This window comes from Arachis hypogaea, chromosome 17, assembly GCF_003086295.3.
Source record: "Arachis hypogaea cultivar Tifrunner chromosome 17, arahy.Tifrunner.gnm2.J5K5, whole genome shotgun sequence".
In the NCBI taxonomy this organism is placed as follows: Eukaryota; Viridiplantae; Streptophyta; class Magnoliopsida; order Fabales; family Fabaceae; genus Arachis; species Arachis hypogaea.
The window spans coordinates 121,888,581-121,909,541 of NC_092052.1; the positions used below are offsets into that span (position 1 = coordinate 121,888,581).

The 20,961-nt window shown below is 33.0% G+C and overlaps 2 protein-coding genes across 2 annotated transcripts; one reads left to right on the forward strand and one right to left on the reverse strand.

Moving 5' to 3' along the window:
- Positions 1–263: 263 nt before the first annotated feature.
- Positions 264–9,652, forward strand: LOC112765946 (ATP phosphoribosyltransferase 2, chloroplastic-like). The gene is made up of 5 exons (XM_025811815.1): positions 264–365; positions 512–625; positions 713–793; positions 972–1,091; positions 9,557–9,652. The coding sequence occupies exons 1-5, from the start codon at positions 264–266 to the stop codon at positions 9,650–9,652; spliced, it is 513 nt and encodes a 170-aa protein (XP_025667600.1).
- Positions 9,653–16,544: 6,892 nt separating this feature from the next.
- On the reverse strand, positions 16,545–18,369 carry LOC112763780 (protein FAR1-RELATED SEQUENCE 5-like). The gene is made up of 4 exons (XM_025809366.1): positions 18,032–18,369; positions 17,805–17,947; positions 16,926–17,714; positions 16,545–16,660 (listed from the first exon to the last, which is right to left on the reverse strand). The coding sequence occupies exons 1-4, from the start codon at positions 18,367–18,369 to the stop codon at positions 16,545–16,547; spliced, it is 1,386 nt and encodes a 461-aa protein (XP_025665151.1).
- Between the last annotated feature and the right edge of the window lie 2,592 nt (positions 18,370–20,961).

Sequence of the window (20,961 nt, forward strand, 5' to 3'; positions counted from 1 at the left end):
GTTTTTCATACTCATTGGGGTTTGTGATGTCTCAGTTGATATATATTATATCTGCATTCTACATCTTAATACATGGTTGAAGTGAAGTAATTAATTGCTTGGCCATATGAAACCTTTATCCTTTTATTCATTTGTTTGTAATTTTGGTCAATTGTTTTCGGAATGAAGTAATCGACTGTTGTTGCATCAGTCTTAGTGATGCTGCTGTCATATGCTGGACATGATATTTATCTAGTTGATTTTTCTGCCTTTGCTTCGTTTAAATGGGAATTGCTGATGCCTTCTTAGACCTAGTGAGTAGTGGGACCACACTGAGAGAAAATAATTTGAAGGAAATTGAAGGTAGAACTGTGTTGGAAAGCCAGGTTAGCAACCATTAACTTTTATTTTTAGCCTTGACTATCATGATCTATTAGTCTCAAGAACAATATGAAGTTCCAGCCTCCGGATGACTACTTCTGCATTTGCCTTGATAAATTATCTCTCAATCTGACAATTGAATTTCCTCCATGCTGTTCTTGTTGCAAGCAGAAAATTAATGATCCAACGGACAGGAGTACTGGAAATGACACATGAGATACTAGAAAGATTAGAGGCACATCTGAGGGCCATTGGGCAGTTTTCGGTGCATATAATTCATTGTGTATCTCATTGCTCAAAATCTAATGTCTGATGCCATTTTCATTGTATTTGCTAATTTTGTACTTGGCAGGTCACTGCAAACATGAAGGGAAGCAGTGCAGAGGAAGTAGCTAAGAAAGTATTGAGTCAACCATCATTATATGGGTTCCAGGTGTGATTTGGAATGAATCCCTTACTTTCATTTTTCATTTTCTTCGCTGGTGGGAGCTTTCCTTACTGCATTTGCTTTTTGCGTTAGCAAAGTTTGTCATATACTATAAGTAGTATCATTATTTTTTCACTACAATTTGTTCTCAATTTTAAGAGGAACAGGTGATTATCTTTTGCAGGGACGCACTATAAGTCTTGTTTTTTGGAAACGGGATAGGAAGGTGAAAGCAGACTACTATGCCATAGTGATAAGTGTACCCAAGAAGGCACTATACAAGTCTATACAGCAGCTAAGAGCGGTGAGCTTTTACATTATTTTCAAAGCATCTGTTTTGGATTTCATATGAAGCCTTGTTATTCTGAATGACACAAGTCCAAATAACCCAATTATATTTGGAGCCTGTTTGGGAAGTAGCAAAAGCTATTTTTTTTATTTTTGAATTATGAAAAGTCACAATACGCGTGTTTAGCACCATTTTAAAGAAAAGCTCTTAATTTTTCAAAAAATTAATGCACAACTTTTTGTACAGCTTGCTATCACTACCAGAAATGCGGTGATTAGCCACGGAAAAAACCGTGGCTAAAATCAAGAAAATCCGTGGCAACTAAGCGTTAACAACGAATACGTTTCCGTGGCTAACAAGGGCGACACCTTTTCAGTTAGCCACGGTTTTCAGCCGGTTAGCCACAGTTTTATGACCCATGAAGACATCTGAATAGCCACGGTTTTTACGTTATTGGCCACACTCTGAACTGTGGCTAAATGACAACAGTGTAACCAACAAGTATAGTTTTGCCACAATTTTTTCGTGGCTAATATTGACAGGTTGGGCTTTTTTGCCACATTTTTTCTGTGGGTAAACATTGTTGGGTTATTTAGCCATGGTTTTTCTGTGGTAAAAAAAAAACATGCACAAAAAATATTTGACAGGCTGGATTTTTTTTCCACGTTTTTTTCCGTGGCCAATATTATGGGCTATTTACCAACACATAAATCCGTAGCTAATTTTTTTTAATTTAAAAAAAAAACTCTCAACCATAATTACCAATTGAATATTTTTTTTAAAATTGATATTGCATATATATATATATATATATATATATATATATATATATATATACTAACATATTAAAATAATATTTTAACAATAAAAACAATCAAAGCAACGATAATAACTATTAAAACAAAAAAAATAGCAAAATAAGTAATAACGGTAAATTAAAGCATATGCATTGTTCATATATATAGTAAAGAAATAAAAAAAATCAAGTTCTATAATTCTGTACGACAAAAAATAAAAGTATCTCTAATAACAGTATAAACTAGATATAAATTAAAATTAAAATAAACATGACATGAGGTATCATTCTGACTGAATGTGTGGCACAAAATCAGAGAAGGTAGGTACTTCATCACCGTATTTTTGTTGTAGAAATCTGTGGAGAGTTGCCCCTTGATCTTTAGCTTCTTGAAGTTGCCTCTCTAAATCTGCAACATGCTGTTGCGATGTACTGCTAGGACCTCCGCATATTGCCCCTCCAAAGATGCGCTTTGACTTACCAAAACCACTGGGACATGCAGCATTACTAAAGCCACGTACTCACTTACCATTCCCAAGACCACAAACTTTTCCAATTGCATCATCCGGATGAGCCAAGACTTTTGAATGAATACCTTCAGTGGCAGCACGCTCTTGATCTTCAGACAAATGCTCTGCTATTTTTTCCTACAAACAAATGCACATCGCATTGGAGTAGAGTATTGACATAATCAAGGCATATAAAAAAATATATAGCCATATAAACAAAAATTGAGACACTCACAGCTAATCGTTGTCCTTCCCCGCTTACATAACTCCCATCTTTCTTTAGCAAAGTTGATAAAATAATCTCGCTTCGACATACAGACCTTCCCAATTTTTCTCCTAATACAATAAATAGAATATTAAAGGTAATCACAAATTTAATTAAAACCGCTAATTTTATAGGAATAGTATAACGGTACTAGACTCAATAATAAAAAAAATAATACCATCTGAGTTACTCTTCTAGCATTGCTTTTACTTCCACCGGCATGTGAAACTATAAGCTTCTCACGATTTCTGGCGTTTTGCAAACATTGTTTCTATGATTTTCAAGAACAAGAAACTAGTAAATAAATGTTATCAGATATCTATAATAAATATTCAATAAAAAATAAAAAAGCATAGATTAATTATTTACCTTTGTTTTAGGATCCATATAATGATCCACAAAAGCAGTCCATTCAACAGGCGATATGTCTGAGGGATTTGCAGCCAGAATTTCTGCCTTTTTTTGTTAGGAAAGAAGTATTCTCCTCGTAAATTATACTTATGGGCCTTCCATCTATCACCTAAGGTCTTCAGAGCCCATTTGACGCCAGCAGCATAATCAAACTCAAAATTTTTCTTGAAATATTTCATAGAGGAGATCAATTATTAAAAAATATGCGATTTGATAACCATACTGCAGATTATATCTTAGAGAGATAATATTTTAAAAAAAAGACTTTTTAAAGCTAATCCTAACCCGTGTTTATTGTAGTTTATCCACTTCTGAAACATTCATAACAGTGTACTATAACACAATGTTGTGTCAGAAAGCTGTCTAGCCCGAACGGCAGATATTTGAAAAGAAAAAAGATTAAATGGATGATGCATAACAAACACCTACTTATAAGTTTTTATAATGAACATTCTTGCTGTAATGTGATCATAAACATGTGTGAACAAAAAAAGGAAGGAATCCAATATACAAGCCTAGTTGCAAGAAAACTCACCACCTCAAATACATAGCCCCTTTTGAATTCTGCTAGGGTAGAGCTAAAGTTTTTCTGATTGTAATTTTATCAATTTTCATCAAACTGAGACAACTATATATCTTAACAAAATTTTTCTCTCAAGTATTTCGAATTCCAAATATTAATTTCAAAACATTCATGAAATTAGCAATTGGAATGGGAAAAGAAATCCAGGAAGTGTATCCTAACTCCTAAGAATGAAATGCAACTAACTTGATAATATTGATAGCAATAGCATATAACCTGCAGCAGTACCTGTGTAATACCTAATCAATTCATAAAACATAGGCAATGGCATCTTGTTATAGCTTACTTAAAGTACCTCCAAATGAATCTATCTACACTAAGATTTCAGCTCTTACACAATTTCTTTTTAATAAGAAATAACAATAATAAACAGAAAATGCAAACCTAAATAGAGGCAAGCTAGGAGCTAAATTAGGATGACAACAAATCAATAAAAATGCACATCAAAGTGAAATAAACTTACTTCAATAAGTTTCCACCGTCTTTTTGTCTTATCCCATCTTTTGATTGATATGGGACAAAATATAATTCGACGAGCTACTTGACCAAGAAATCTCACAAACGGGTTCGAGCCGTTATCTCGACCTTGTCCATCTGCATCCAACTCCATCATAACTTTTTCACTTTTTTTCAAGGTCCAATCTTGAATCGCTGTCATCTTGCGAGTGATGATTTCTTCAGTAGAGGTGTCTGAATTAATGGAAGAACGTCAAGTCAAATTAAACCAAAATTAAAAAAAGAAAAACAAAACGGTATAAATGACAAAAATTAATTGCACAACACACACACACACACACACACAATTAAACAAGTGCGGCTTTAATGAAACAGGAAATTAGATTATATGGTTCAAGGCTATTCTACCAACTTGAATGCCGAATGAATTAAAATGTCATTAATAACATTTATTGTTCTCAATCAATAAAAATACACATAACACAGATAGAACTATCATATCTAAAACTCTGAATCCCTCTTCATAAATATATAGCCTTTCTCTTTCTTTCTTTCTTTTATTTATTATTTATCATTATTTTAGTATATAATAGTAGCCATTGATACAAATAATCTTACAATCTAAGTATGATTGTCTGGGATAATAACAATATATAATAGAAATTAGATTTCTCAATAAAATTAAATTCTGACATAAATCTGAGAGAAGAAAATTAAAGAAACTAAAATTCGTATTAAAATAAAAAAATACTAATAATTTCTAAAAAAGAATGATAAGAATTTAATAAAGCCACATCGTGATTCATTTTCTAAAATCATTTTTTTTTAATGTTTTATTTTATTTTGTCTTTGATTAAAATAATGAAAGGTGACTATTGGTATTTTCTTTTTCTTTGATCAGGGACAATTGATAAAGTTATAAATAACAAACTATAATAATTAATTAACCATAACAATGAAAAGCAGGGACTTATTTAAGTCCAAATTCAAGTATGGTCCAAATTTTTAACTTACAAAAAAAATTAAACCGCCTAATTAACACTTCCATTCAAAAATTAATTTCAGTTAATACTTAATATAAAGAGACAAATTACTGCAAACTATCCTATTGATTAGCCAAGAGACTTCAAGACCTGATTGGACATAGAGTACAATACAACAGGTGTCCATTTTTAAAAATTTCCACCTAACTTCTATATGTATAGAAAAAAATTACATTCTACACCATAGAATTCACCATCCAATAATTTTAAAATATATTTATAGTTACACATATCCAAGAGAAGATAGGAAATTCACAAATATGCTTTGTGTAGAGCAAACATAGAAGAAACCAAAACTAAAGGGAACAAAAACTGAGTTGTGTAAATTAAAAAAACAAGATGAGAAAAAAAACTAGCCAGCACAAAGTCAATAAATTGGACTCAAAGAGAAGTTAGAGTTTGAATAAACCTATCTTTGACCTTCACAAGCACTGGCTCATTTTCATCTCTTTTATTCTTAGGTGCAACAGGTTCTAGTACATCAACACCACTTTGATTTAACATCTCCGTCTCTGAAATTTTATTCCCATCATCATTGAGACTTATTTGTTCCAACCCATCTTCCGAACTCAAGTTTATGTCTTCACTTTGTCTTCGTAGCTCTTCAAGGATTGATTGTCTGAAAATATTACGTTTATGCTTCATAGTATACTAAATGCCTGCAACACAAAGTCATAGACAGCGTAAAAAGAATTCAGAAAAAATAAAAATTAAATAAAATAGTGACATAAAATAGTTCATATAATTGAAACACAAGAAGTCAAATAACATAAAAAAAAGTTTCATAAATGTCTCTACATTTAACTATATTAAACATTACTAAGCATAATTCAATACAGCATATTTAGTAAGTCAATTATAGAGCATATTTAACAAGTCAAACTTAAATTCAAATTCAGAATATTTTCAAAGTTTCATCATTAATAATTGAAAGAAATCACTCATGTCCAACCATACTAAATCAATGATTTCTTGCTTAGAAAATGGTAAATATATATTTGATTCGGTTGGATAATGTTCCTCTGACCTTCTATAATCTCTTAAGTATTAAACCCAAACATGAACATCAAGAGTACTGACTCATATAACTAGATTCAAGAATATATGATTCATGAGGAATGTCGCAAGATACTGCCTATCATATGAGCAATGTGAATAAAGTTAACGATGTAAGTGCTACTGAAAATTACAATTTGTGCCGCATAAATGATAAATTATTTAAGGTCTTCCTGGTCAAGGTTTGAGTAGTTTGCCGTGATCATGCAAGAGAAGATAACAACAATATATAATAAAATCAAAGCTTAAATCAATAATTCGAGGGATGAAAGGAAATTTTTGCAGTAAATAAAAAATTTTGAAAATATGAACAACTATATCCACTTTCATAGTAACTAGTTTAATAGAAGTAAATTTTATATCACTAAATGGGATTAGCATTCATTTTATTATATAAGTAAATTGAAAAGCCTAATATAGAAAAAATCCCCGTCAATGTAGTAATGATGACTACGATTCCATTATGTGTTAGTGATATCAAACTATTTGCTTAAAACGTCACACATAATATGCATCATGTTAGAGAGAAAATTACCGTATTAGGGATTCAAGTGCTAGGTTGCTGCTAGTATTGTGCCGATCTTGGATTTGCTATTGATGCTCTATACGAGGCAGGCAATAAAAGGATAATTCATTACAACATCAAACCAAATAATACAGACACATGTCCATTTCTAAACTATCATCTAATCCCTTCATTTTTTCTGAAATACAGAAATACCAGATAAAATAAAAATTTACAAAGGATCAAATTTGGAAAAAAAACATGCAGAAGTTCATGTTGTTGACGACAAGGATGTTGAGCAGTGTGACCGAGTAAGAGCTGCGACATGTGAGCGCAAAGCACGACTGTGAAGGTCACCTAAAGTGCACTGTCGGAGGCTGCCAGAGGTGCGAGGTCTGAGATCGGAGGAGGTGGGCACAGGCAGGAGGTACAACAGCGTCAGCCAGTGAGAGCTGTGACATCCGCCAAGAATGCACATTAATCTTGTTACACCAAATATCGGAGGCCACATCGAGTGTGTGTTGCAACGAGGAGAATGGAGAAGCAGAAGCCATCTCCGATGCAAATTTGATGCTTCCACAGCATTCAAGCAAGTCACGCTCTTCCATAGTAATCCAGGTCGAATCTTTTCTGCAAGGTCGTGCGATTGTCATTTTGTGTGACCTAAATAGTAACAAATACATCAAGATTTAAAAGCATAATTAGCCATATTTTTTATAATTAGGAAAATTAATCAGATTCATATAAACAAATAAAAGATTGAAAAATCATTGAAATATACTAACAAAAAATTAGTTCTCATTCACTTCACACCCCAATTCAAATCATGCTCCTCATCAGAAGGAGTTAAACTATACTAACATATTATCATTGTATATAGAAGTAGCCATCAAAATTAAGAGTTAAAGATGAAATTCAAGACAGAATTAAAACCTGACCATAAAGAAATTTTGTATGTTCTTTATTATTTGTATTTCTTACCTTTTTATTTTTTACTATTTAGTTATGGTGGAGTTAAATTTTGATTTACATACTTAAGAATACAGACACAAGAGTCATAACAATCATCACCAAACTATTGAAAGAGAATTCAATGCTACAATAATGATCCATCATATATATGAAAAAATATAACTGATATAAAAAGTAATTTTTAGTCACAAGTAATTTATAAAATTAGTTTCTTTTTGTACTCTTTTGTACTCTTCTTATAATTTTAACCTATATAACATGGATCATGATTATTGTAGCATTGAATTCTCTTCTAATAATTTGATGATGATTGTAGTGACTATTGTATCTGTACTCTCAAGTATGCATCTCAAATAGGATCAAAATTTAATTCCACCATAAATAAATAATAAAAAATTAAAGGGTAATAAATACAAACATAACCACCATAAATAAATAGGAAAGAATAAATTGCATTTGGCCAGAAAGAACATCGACAGAAAAAATGTGCATGGTAAAAATGAAAGAAAGAGTGAAATTACAAATCATGATCCGCATCTAATTTTTGTATCGCTAATGAACAACATAACCACACTGAGAAATTACTATTGAATCAAGAAGCGAAAATTAACCATTTTAGCAGAATGTGTGAAAATTGTAAATCATGAATAACATCTAAAATTAAATAATTAACATACCTTAGAAATTCTCAATGGCAGCATTGGGAAGGAGAAGAAACCAACTATCAGGATTCCTAAAAAAAATTGCACCCTAATATTTATCTGAGGTTAATTACGATTTAAATTTAAGAAAAAGATGAACTGTATAAAAATATTTTGAAAGGGTTAGAGGGAATGACCAAATTAAGCGCGGAATTGGAAGTAGACATCGTTCCATTTTGTCACGTTGATCACTGGGTCTGTGGCAAATGAGAAACCTATCTCAAATTGGCCACGGACAAACGAGAACGTCGGAAAACTCCGCAAAATTTGGCCATAGAGATATAATACGTTGCAATTAGTTACCACGGTCATTGAACTTTGCCACTGTTTCTCGTTCGTGGGTACCTTCCCATTGGTAACTCCCGTGTTTTTGGTAGTGTATTATTTTTATAATTAGTTATAGCAAATACTTGACCCCAATAAAGGAGGAGGGAGTTCTAATAGGATTAAAAAGAAGAAAACAGCAACAAAATATGCATTCACACACATTTCACATTTGTTTTTTATTTTTACCTACCATATCATACACAATAAAACAGCAAACACTAACTACACAATAATTTCTTTAGCATTGCCATCAAGATCTTTGTGAAAGAATTTTTTTGCTATTCACCACATACAAGAACACCCTTATGGGTGAGGTGAAGTAGAAGAACCAGTTTCTGATGATATTACATAGGAAAAACTAAATACTGAAAGTGCTAGAAAAATAGAACTAATAAGAGAATAAATAAAGAATCAATTGCATAATTGATTGTAATCTTAGTGATTAAATTATTTAAAATCAACATTCAATATTGAAAAGTATTTGTTATCATCGTTATTTTAATATATATTTTCTTGTGTAGAAAAATTGTATTTTTTGAGTTATTTATCCAAACGCTACAACTTTAAAATAAGTACTTCTACAACTAAAAATCAAGATACAAAATAACTTATTTATAAGCTGCTATTAATAAAAGTCCTTCTACTTTAAACTCTTCTTTCAAAAGAACTTATTTAAGTTATTTATTCAAATTGGACCTTGGTTTGGGATAAAATGTTAGTCTACATGATGTATTACTGTCACTAGCAGTGGCTAGCATTACTACATGGACTTGGTATAAAACAGTGACTATGTGAATTTCCTTTCATCTATGATTCTCATACTCATTTTCATATTGATTACATTCGTTTAATGCAGATTGGTGGCAGTGGCGTTCTTATATCACCCTTGACCTACATTTTTTATGAGGAAATGCCAAGATGGTGTCAGCTACCTTCTGAACTTGGACTGTAGCCATTTATGATCAATGGATGAAACCTTTTTCATATATTATGGACATAGAAGTGCAACGACTTTGATGAAAGCTGCAAAGTACACCCCCATTCAGAATTAGAAACTAAAAATGCATTTCTTGATCTTTATTTATAGCAAATTCTGGATTGATATTGGTTGGAAGTTTTGTAGCGAGCAAGCCTGTATTTTCTTCCTTTTTGTCTCTCTTTAGTACTTGTTAATAATATGGATAAAGAAGTGAGTTCGTTTTCTTGGTAGCTTTTGTTTTTCGTTTACTTCTCTAGTTGAAAAAGTCGAGTTAAAGTTGAAGGTTCAATTGCTATGAAATATAGCTTTGGTGTTGTATTTTTTAACTTTCTATTATATTTTTTAACAATGGCTTAAAATAGATCAATTATATCTTATAAATCTAGGATATGTTTCACTCTTGTTCATTTTTTGGATCAAGTTATATTGTATTTATCATACTCAGCAATAATTAGTAACCAATATAAGAACTTAGTAATATAGAATTGTAATATGTAGAAGAAGGATAAATTAGTGTATAAACTCATGAAAAATAGCTTAGTAATTTGTCTTTCAAAGAAAATAGCAAAAATATCCAAAAAGATAATTCCTCACTCCCAAATATCTTCATGCTCTGCTTCCACCGTGCTCCTATATTTCCAAGCATTCTCTTGGATTACGAGACATAAATTGTTGTACTCCTCTAAAACCAAATCCACGGCAAGTCTTATTCGTGTAAAGTCGTTAATCTGATTAGAGCATCAATAATATAATTCTAATTAGAAGTATGTTGAAAAAATTATGTTAAAAATACTTTGTTATAAATATTACCTGAATATTGAAGTCATCTCGTAAAGTACATTCTCTCATCCAACTAGTCACCCAAACTCTGCTATCATTCCTAAGATATAAAGTATTCAACAAATAGTTATTATATACATATAAGATATAAACTATTGAATTTGTTATGATATTCAATAAAAAAAATTGAGAAGACTTACGATCTATTTTTTTGGGTGGGTAGGCCAAAAGGTGTGATAGGCCAAAAAGTGGAGCAATCTATAACTTTAAACTTATAATCATAAAAAATATGATCATCTAACATTGCTTCTAAATAAGTTGTCTGTACAAGAGTGAATTGTACATGATTTAAATGGAATAAGAGTACTAGTAACAACAAGCGGTTATTTAAATTGTTAAATTGTTAAGCGATTCAAGATGATTGAGTACTGATTTAGAACAAATAATTACCACTTTAATTGCGTTCCTTTTGCGTTGTTCATGTTTTCTGACACAAGGCAGTGAATCCAATAAGATTAGACAACGACTCATAAAGTCAACAATAACCAAATACCAATGTAGTTCCTCACAGATAGGGATAAAAACCTGCAATTAACCTTAAATCATTATAAACATTAAAAAAATAAAATAGTATATTAATGGAAAACAAATTGGTCACTTGTATTGCAAAATGGGTACCAACTCTTCAAAACTGTCAAAGTCATAAAATGGTTAGCCAGGAGAAACATAGAATTTATAAACTATTATATATTACACATAAAAATAAATCACACATACGGATCTAATGTATCCAAAAAAATATAGGCTGCAACATTAGCCTGAAGCTCGGTTAACATCATCAAAGGTGTAGGCTCAAATGCAATAAGTGTCTACCACTGCAGTTAAAAAAATAGTTTCAAGTATTAAACTAAAAAATAAAGGAAAAAAACAAAAAAGTAAAAGAAAGAAGAAAAAATATAAGGTTACCTTTGGCAGTACAGCTCCTACTCTAACATGTGGTTGTCCATTAGATGGAGTTGTTGCTTCACGAGTGATATCTGAATGGAATAAGTTGTTGGGTTGAATTGGTAAGATACTAGTAAGATCACTACTATAACAGGATCTAATATCGAACTACTATTTGTGGAAGTTATATGTTGTGCCATGATAACATCAATCTTTTGGTGTAGAACATGAATTACCGATTCTAAGTCATCGATCCTTTTTGTTAGATCGTTAAACATATTCTTGACCTGCATATTTTTCATTGGAATAATATTTTACTACACTCAGATAGTATTTTGTTTGCACCATATAACTCCTTAGGATGAATATATAGCAAATTAGGTTACAAAAGATAAGATAAGATAAAAATAATAATAATTTTAAAAATATTTTATTTTTATCTTTTTTTTTAAAAAAAATTATCTAATTAGAGTAAGATAAAAAGAATAAAAGATAAAAATTATCTTTTATTCTTATATATAAACACTCAAACATAGAACACTATTAACTATCTTTATTAAAACTAAAATTACAATTTAGTAGAGCAATGGAAAAAAAAGTAATAGACGATCACATTGGATCTTCTTCGATGGACATTATTGAAACTTCTCCATTGAAACAAATATTACATGCAATAGAGGTAATATACCCAACTCATGATAAATTACAATGTTATTTATATATACTAATGCTAATTTTCTCTTTATAATGTAGTCTTTATCCAAGAGAGTTGATGAGATGGAAAAAGCAATGTGGATAGCGAAGAAGTCACTTGATAAGCTAACCACCCTTCAATGTAAAATTGATGAGAAGTATCATGAGGAATCCGATCATGCGGACCTACACGAGATGAAGAATAAATCCTGTGGTGATGTAACAAAGAAGAACTCTTGTCCGTTGCAAGTAAAGTCCGAAAATTGTGTGTTTACGGATTTATCCGACGAAAATAAGGACGTTGAGATTTTGCACAATCTGCCACCATCGTTCTGCAAAGGGATGCAAACATGCGTCGATGGAGAAGGAAAGTCGAAGCCAAAGTCAAGATTGAATTTTCAAACAAATAGCAAAATCCATAAAGCTGTGCAAGAACATCCGAGTAAGTTTGTAAGGCAAAAGGACAAATTGGCAAGAGTCAATAATCCACCAACTATCCAAAATAGGGCATTCACACGACCAACTAAAATGCCAAAACTTGAGCACAAAGTTCAACTATCAAGCAAGCTGGCGGAAACGAGAGTACACAAAGGGCCTTTAACTTTCAACATAGACAATGCACGGTTAACGAGCTATGTGAAACAACAAAAAATGGCTTTCAAGTCAACTTCTATTCTAAAGGTATTTCATATAGTTACAAATAATTTTTGGAAATAGTATTCAAATATGTATATTGTGGATAACCTCTTTGTTTTGTCCAGAATCTTAATTGTTCATTCAAACCACCACAAGATATGAGGTTGAGTGAGGACTTGGTCAATATGGGTATGTACATCTTTGCTGCCGATAATGATATAGCGTAAGATTTTTTTTGCCATATTTTATTTTTAATTTTAGTTATCTCTGTGTCTAACATGGTGGCTTTGTGTTAGAGAGGATTTCGTTCATATTCACGACACAATTGCAACCAGAGAAAATCTGTTTTGTCTCGTACCTGGAAAGTAAGTGTCTGAACTGATAATAAAGCTGATGTCATTGAAGATAAATCAAATATTAACGTAAAAAAAATTAAAGAATGTTTGGTCCCTTCCACCATCATTTGCGATAAGTCAAAATCTTGATTGGCTCATTTTAACTAAGTAAAATAAATAACCATTGTGCTCAAACATACTTAGGATGACGTGTCATTACATATGGAGGATCATGACTGGTGCGGTATTTACAACCACACTTACTAACCGGCAAGTGCACCGGGTCGTACCAAGTAATACCTTACGTGAGTAAGGGTCGATCCCACGAGAATTGATGGATTAAGCAACAATAGTGTTTGATAGGATTAGTTAGACAAACAGAAAATAGTGTTTGGAAGTTCAAAAGCATAAAAAATTAAAGAAGAGTTTGAAGACATGCAGGTGAATAGGTGAGGAATAAAATATGAAGAAACAGTTAAGGTTTCAGAGTTATCTATTTTTCGGATTGACTTTTCTTATTAACTAATTTTAATCATGTAAGATTTAATTCATGGCAAACTATTTGTGACTAGACCCTAATTCCTTAGACCTTCCTAGTCTCCTCTAAAATTCATCAACTGCCAATTCCTTGGTCAATTGATTCCAATTAGAGGGTGATGATCAAATTCCAGTTTATATGCCACAAGAATCCTAATTGTCCAAAAATAAAGGGATTATATGTCACGTATCCCGTTAAATACAAACAATTAGAAATTCAGGATAATATGTTTTCAAGCTATTGTTCAAGTGAAAAGCTTTTCCAAGTTTTACAAGAACTCAAATAGAACATGGGTTATACTTCCGTTCCACTCAAATTCATAAAATAAAGAACGAAAACAATTATTGAAATATAAATCAAAACATGAATTAAAATAGAAAAACAATAAAATCAATCCATACAATAGATAGAGCTCCTAACCTTAACAGTGGAGGTTTAGTTGCTCATGGAAAAGAGAAAATAAGGATTGTAAATTGGGATGGAATGGGATCCTCCCCAGGACCTCTTACAAAGGAAGGAAAGCTTCCTCCTTTTATAACTAATCCTAATAAATTTAAAAATCTAATATCTAAAACTAAAAATTAAAATAATATCTTTTCCTAATTTAAGATTTGAATTTAAATTTGAATTAATTAACAGATCTTCAGTTGATGGGTGGGGACCACTTGTTCTGTCCATTCTGCAGCTTCTAATCTGTGTTTTCTGGGCTGAAAATTGAGTTAAAATAGCCCAGAAATCGCCCCCAGCGTTTTTCTGTGTTTTCTGCAGATCGCTCATGTGACGCGTCCGCATCGTCCACGCGTTCGCGTCAGGCACGCGATCGCGTCATTTCGATTTCCTCCATTCCGCGCGGTCGCGTGAGCCATGCGTCCGCGTCGGTATTCGCTGGTCATCTCCTTGGCTTCTTCTCTTTCTCTGCAGAAACTCCATCAAATTCCGCCAATTGCTACCTAAAATAAACAGTATTGCACAAAACTCAAAATAGCATCCATAGTGGCTAAAATATAATTAATTCTTAATTAAATTCAACAATTTAGATGCAAATTCACTAAGAAAAGATAGGAAAGATGCTCACGCATCACAACACCAAACTTAAACTGTTGCTTGTCCTCAAGCAACCAACACTAATATAAGCTTAGGATGTGAATTTGCATGAGAATGAGAGTTCGATTAAGCCCATGTCTCTTCTTATAGTGGGGTTTACAACTGTAATCCTGAACAGTTTTGGCATCTCACTTTATCCTTTGAAGTTCAGAATGATTGGCATCCATAGGAACTCAGAATTCAGATAGTGTTATTGATTCTCCTAGTTCAGTATGATGATTCTTGAACACAGCTACTTTATGAGTCTTGGCCGTGACCCTAAGCATTTTGGTTTCCAGTATTACCACCGGATACGTAAATGCCACAGACACATAACTGGGTGAACCTTTTCAGATTGTGACTCAGCTTTGCTAGAGTCCCCAGTTAGAGGTGCCCAGAGTTCTTAAGCACACTCTTTTTGCTTTGGACCACGACTTTAACCGCTCAGTCTCAAGCTTTTAAATTGACACCTTCACGCCACAAGTACATGGTTAGGGACAGCTTGATTTAGCCGCTTAGGCCAGGATTTTATTCCTTTGGGTCCTCCTATCCATTAATGCTCAAAGTCTTAGATCCTTTTTACCCTTTGCCTTTTAGTTTAAAGGGTTATTGGCTTTTTCTGCTTGCTTTTTTCTTTTTCTCTTTTTTTTTGTCTTTATTTTTTTTAATATATATATATATATATATATATATATATATATATATATTTTGCAAGCTTTGTGTTTTTCACTACTTTTTCTTGCTTCAAGAATCAATTTTATGATTTTTCAGATTATCAATAACATTTCTCTTTTTCATCATTCTTTCAAGAGCCAACAATTTTAACATTCATAAACTTCACTATCAAAAATATGCACTGTTCATGTCATGTATTCAAAATCACAGAAAATACCACCACATTTAAGTAAATAAGACTATTCTTCAATATAGACCCACTTTCTCATGCAATATATCACTCCTGTATTTTTTATTTGAAATTAAGTTCAGTGAGTAATACATGAGACATCTTTTCAGAATTAAAGCAATAGGAAAACTAAACTAGTCCTAGGATTCTAACTAATAAAGGATCATGCAACAAACAAAGCAAAATAACAGGAAACCGGAACATAACATAGAAAAAGAGGGGAGGAATAAAAAATGAAAGGAACTCAACCACCTTAATTATCCTAGCGGTCGCTTTATTCTTAAGGTTGTGCTCCTTCGCGAAGATGATTCACCTCCCTTTTGTACTAGAAAACCTATAAGCGCAGCGTCAACACCAAACTTAAAGGTTTGCTTGTCCTCAATAAGAACTGAAAATAGAAGAGACAAATATTAAAATGAAAGAAAAAAATAAAAGGATAAGAAAATAAGAGAGAATTAGGATTGGGAGAGAGAGAGAGAGAGAGAGAGAAAGAAAACTGGGCGGCGCAAGCGACGCGTTCGCGTCAATGACGCGTTAGCGTCAGGCACGCGATCGCATGGATGGCCATATGTGTAACTGACGCGAACGCGTCAATCACGCGTCCGCGTGACCAGTTTAGCACACTTCTTGCCCCAAGCTGGCACAACTCTCTTCCCAAAACGCGATCGCGTCGGTGACGCGACCGCGTGAATGACGAAAATCACAAACGACGCGAACGCATGGGCCACTTCGCTTAGAAGTTTTCTGTTTATTCCTATGGCACCAAAAGGGAGGCGAATCATCTTCACTGAGGAGCACAACCTGAAGAATAAAGTGACCGCTAGGATAATTAAGGTGGTTGAGTTCCTTTCATTTTTTATTCCTCCCCTCTTTGTCTATGTATGTTCCGGTTTTCTGCTATTTTGCTTTGTCTGCTGCATGATCCTTTATTAGTTAGAATCCTAGGACTAGTTAGAATCCTTTATGTCCAGCCGCATTTTGCAAACCTACTTTGGCAGTCTTGGTCCACCAAGGCAAGACTAATGACCTTGGAAGCTCATCTATATCTTCATGCACCAAGACGCAAACTGTGTTCACAAGGTATGCCAAATGATTCCATTCTCATACATGAACAATTGAATTCCATCTCAATGTCAAAAAAGAATACACGCCACATCTCATTTGGCGTTCAATCCAAACCGACAGAGTAAATCACATAAGAGCTAGTTTGCCTCATATTTATTACCTTCATTGATGCAGCTCGTACAAGGATTGGTTGAAACATATAAAATATTGATAGGGTGCAAACATTGGCAGCACTCCTCTCTAACTGTTGAAAACACATTTGCATACTGGGTCTCCCATTCACAGATGCGTGGTCAGCCTGGACCTCTTTCCACTGAATATGGTCGACACATCGATTAAAGTGTTGAATGAACTCAACCAGATTGTACCTTGAATTGACATACTTTGCAATGATTGAGTTTAATCCCTCGCACCGAGAAGTAGTCCGAAAACCAGCAAAAAACTTCCCTCTTATATGTGCAGTTGCCCATGAATGTCTCTTCTTATACATATCTAGGACCCAACTCTTGTTTTCGACACCAAATCCCTCAACCATTTCAAACCACTTTTGACGAAATATATCAATTTCATAGTTGCCTAGCATACACTTTTTAAACATGGAGGTAAAGTGGGGCTTGCCAATATTACTTGTTGCATTGCGAATCAGATGCCATGCACATAATCTATGATGTGCATTAGGAAACTCTTTCTCAATGGTGAACTTCATTGATAGATCACCATCCGTGATAACCGAAACAGGTGCTTTTCCATTCATTGCCACCTTCATTTGTTGTAGCAACCACCTATATGTGTTTTTTTCCTTGTCGCAAATTAAAGCAGCAGCAAAACTAATCATTTGATTGTGATAATTGACACCAGAAAATACCACCAATGGACACATATATTTATTCCTCTTATAGGTAGCATCAAAAGCCAGCACATCGCCAAATAATGAGTAATCTGCCCTACTGAGACCATCGCACCAGAATAAATTGCGCAAAGTACCATCGGCATCCACGTGATGATTAAAATAGAGAGAAAGGTCATTTATTGCTCGATCTTGTAGATACTTCAAAGCTGCATATGCATCACCGGGTAATTGGCGCCTCTACTTTGCTATTTTATTGTACATGTCCCTTTGCGTGAAAGAGAGATACTCGTAGCCACCTGCCTGATTTGCTAATGCTTGATATATCTGCCCAACACTAATCCCACCCTTTTTCATGTTAATCATGTGGCCAATATCAGCCTCGGACATGAATCTATGCCCACGAAGCAATCCAGTCAATCGAGGATCCAAAAGCGGATGACTGTGTTCATAAAAAAAATAAGAAATAAACCAACGACCACTAGGTCCATCTAGACGAATCTCCATCATTGCACTGCAGCCACACCTTGTCTCTGGTGTAGGTTTTTTCTTAAAGTTTCCAATGTCATTATTATTTTGTGATCTAAATCCTTCACGATGACATACAAAATTCTTCAACTTAAGTACGCCTGCATGACTCTTCCTAGTCCTATTCTTCCAAGCAATAAAGCCTCTTGTCCTTGTATATCTATTGTAGAACTCAAATGCAATGTCGGCATCAGAAAAGTGAAAATGACATACATCTTCATCCCTGATGTTCCAAAATTCAATCATCACAATGTCTTCGAGTGAGTCAATGTTATACCCTTCATCAAAGCCGTGATCATCGAACATTGGTTCCACATTTGTGACTTTCTCATCCATATAATCCCCATCAACTTTATCGTGTTTTTCTTCCTCCTGCTCATACTAATCATATGATATATGCTCACTATTAATCCCTTCATGAGAAAATTCCTGACCCATTACTTTCTGAACACAAATACACAATTCAAAATAAAACTTAAGTTTGTACATAAATTGGCAAAAATGATAAAAATAAATATTTTTAAAATAGAGACCAAATTCTTTATATATCATGCACATATTTATGCCAATTTGCCAATTTGAGCGATCAACATTTGAGCGATCATGCACATATTTATGCCAAATTCCTTATTGGAACTCTAAAACTAGTGATCAACATTAATACAAATTGAGAATGCTTGTTGCATCAAAGTAGCGATAAAATAACTCATTTTGTGTATTCACTTGAAACTCATCATAGCATAAAATCTGGCTCCCACTACTCACTTTAGATTCATTCCCTCAACACATCAAATCATAGGATGGACTGTGATCCCATTTTAATTGGCCACCCACTGTATCATCATATAATGATGGGGTGATGAGTCCTAATGCAAGCACATAAAAAAAACACTGCACAAATATGTCTCTTCTCTATAGTTGGGGACTATTATGCTAGAAGCTTACACTTTCATACATTAAAGTTCAGAGTTTGATAACTTATAATTACTTACCTGAAGTGAGGTCACGTAAGGAGTGGTCAACAGAATCCTGATCATCCAAGAAAGAAGAAAGCAGTGGTAGAGTTTCGCAAACACAAACCCAAATCAACTAATATTAATTCTAAGATCATATAACTGAAACACATAGCACAACCATGCTAAAATAAACTTGAACTCAAGAAAACAGAACTAAAAATCAGGTTTATTTTTTCGTTTTCTCAAACTCATTAATCTAAATAATAATAATAATAATCCACATTTGCTAATTTGAGCAAATTATGCAAAACTAAAAAGCAGGTTTATTTTGTCGTTTCTCAAACTCGTTAATCTAAATAATGGATAAGGAAAAGGGGATAATTAAAGAAATCATTCAAATGGTGACAACCAATAATAATAGTAATTGTTAATTCTCAATTCTCACCATCCATAAAAGGAGAAGATCATAATTTTAGCTTTATGGAGTTATGGTTAGTTAGTTACTTGGATACAAATGCCGATTAGACAGTCAATTCGGTAAATTTTCTATTTCAGCTGCCAATTAAAAGAAAAAAATAAAAGAAAATAAAATTAAAAAAAGCAAGAGTTGCTTAAACCAAATGAGAATTAGATTTCGAAACAAATGAAGAAAAGATAACATAAACACAGGATTGAGAGAAAAATCTGACAACGGAAGACATTTAAAACAATTTCCATTGATGCAGCGGAACAAATAATAATTCAAAAAGTAGCCAGGTAGAAGATATGGTCATAACTCTCATCCTTTAGTAGTAATTTAAACAACTGAGGACACTGCAAAGTCCATAATGATTTAGCATACTAGTAAAACATATCTTCAAAATTGTGAAATTTCATTATTAAATCTTTTCTATGAACTCTCTGTCAATATTAAAATTTTCACAAATCTAAACCATTGTTTAAGTGCTATACATATTTTTTAAATCAGTTTCTCTCAGCGCTCACTAGGTTTAAAATGGCATCAGTAATTCCCATCTAAATGAAGCAAAGGCAAACAAATCAACCAGATAAATATCATGTCCAGCATATGGCAGCAACATCACTAAGACAGATGCAACAACAGTTGATTACTTCATTTCATTCCAGAAACAATTGACCAAAATTACAAACAAATGAATAAAAGGTTAAAGGTTTCATATGGCCAAGCAATTAATTACTTCACTTCAACCATGTATTAAGATGCAGAATGAAGATATAATATATATCAACTGAGACATCACAAACCCCAATGGGTATGAAAAACTGTTAAGTTATAATGCTTGGCACAGTTCATTTTATGGTTGATAATAAGAAAGCATAAACAAAAAACTGTTAAGTTCTAGATATTATATTTTACCACCAATAATAGCCTTAGCATACACGTGTCTTACGTAGTCAATAAAATCCTAGATACATTGAGGACTCTGCATTTGTACACGCGGAAATTATAGGATGTGTTTACTCATACAATATGAATATGAATGGAAAACTTTAAAAAAAAGCTCCAGACTTGAGAAATTCAACATCTTACTCTTCTCCATCAGGTTCATTTATCAAGCGTAAGAAATCAGTAAATCAAATCAATGCATTAAACCAGAAAGTTAACATTCAGAAATTTAAACTATATACGTCATAACTTTATGCTAATAGATTCAATATTATGACTCCTAGTGCTTCCTAAGTATTAAGATTATCAATTCTACTCAGATAAGGAAGCCATTAAGAGAAGGGAAGAGTTAAAAAGTGGTGACACTACAAGAAACATCGTTAAAATCGACGACCAAATTGAATTCGACAGCAAAATAGACGGCGGAGGTGGTCACTATTAAGCTTGTCGATTTTTCAAAATTTTAATAAAATCGACGGCTTGCCTAGCCGTCGATAATAACCAAATAAAATCGACAGTGTTTCTGTCTAAAATATGAGTTTGAGAATTTTACATTGTTACTAAAAT

Excerpts from the sequence above, each read along its gene's own strand:
- LOC112765946 (XM_025811815.1), top strand. The coding sequence starts at position 264 with ATGGGAATTGCTGATGCCTTCTTAGACCTAGTGAGTAGTGGGACCACA. Across the intron at positions 366-511 it reads GAACTGTGTTGGAAAGCCAG|GCTGTTCTTGTTGCAAGCAG; the intron begins GTTAGCAACCAT and ends AATTTCCTCCAT. Across the intron at positions 626-712 it reads GGGCCATTGGGCAGTTTTCG|GTCACTGCAAACATGAAGGG; the intron begins GTGCATATAATT and ends TGTACTTGGCAG.
- LOC112763780 (XM_025809366.1), bottom strand. The coding sequence starts at position 18,369 with ATGGATGAGAAAGTCACAAATGTGGAACCAATGTTCGATGATCACGGC. Across the intron at positions 17,948-18,031 it reads AAACCTACACCAGAGACAAG|TCATCCGCTTTTGGATCCTC; the intron begins GTGTGGCTGCAG and ends TTATGAACACAG. Across the intron at positions 17,715-17,804 it reads AGCATTAGCAAATCAGGCAG|CTTTGAAGTATCTACAAGAT; the intron begins GTGGCTACGAGT and ends ATGCATATGCAG.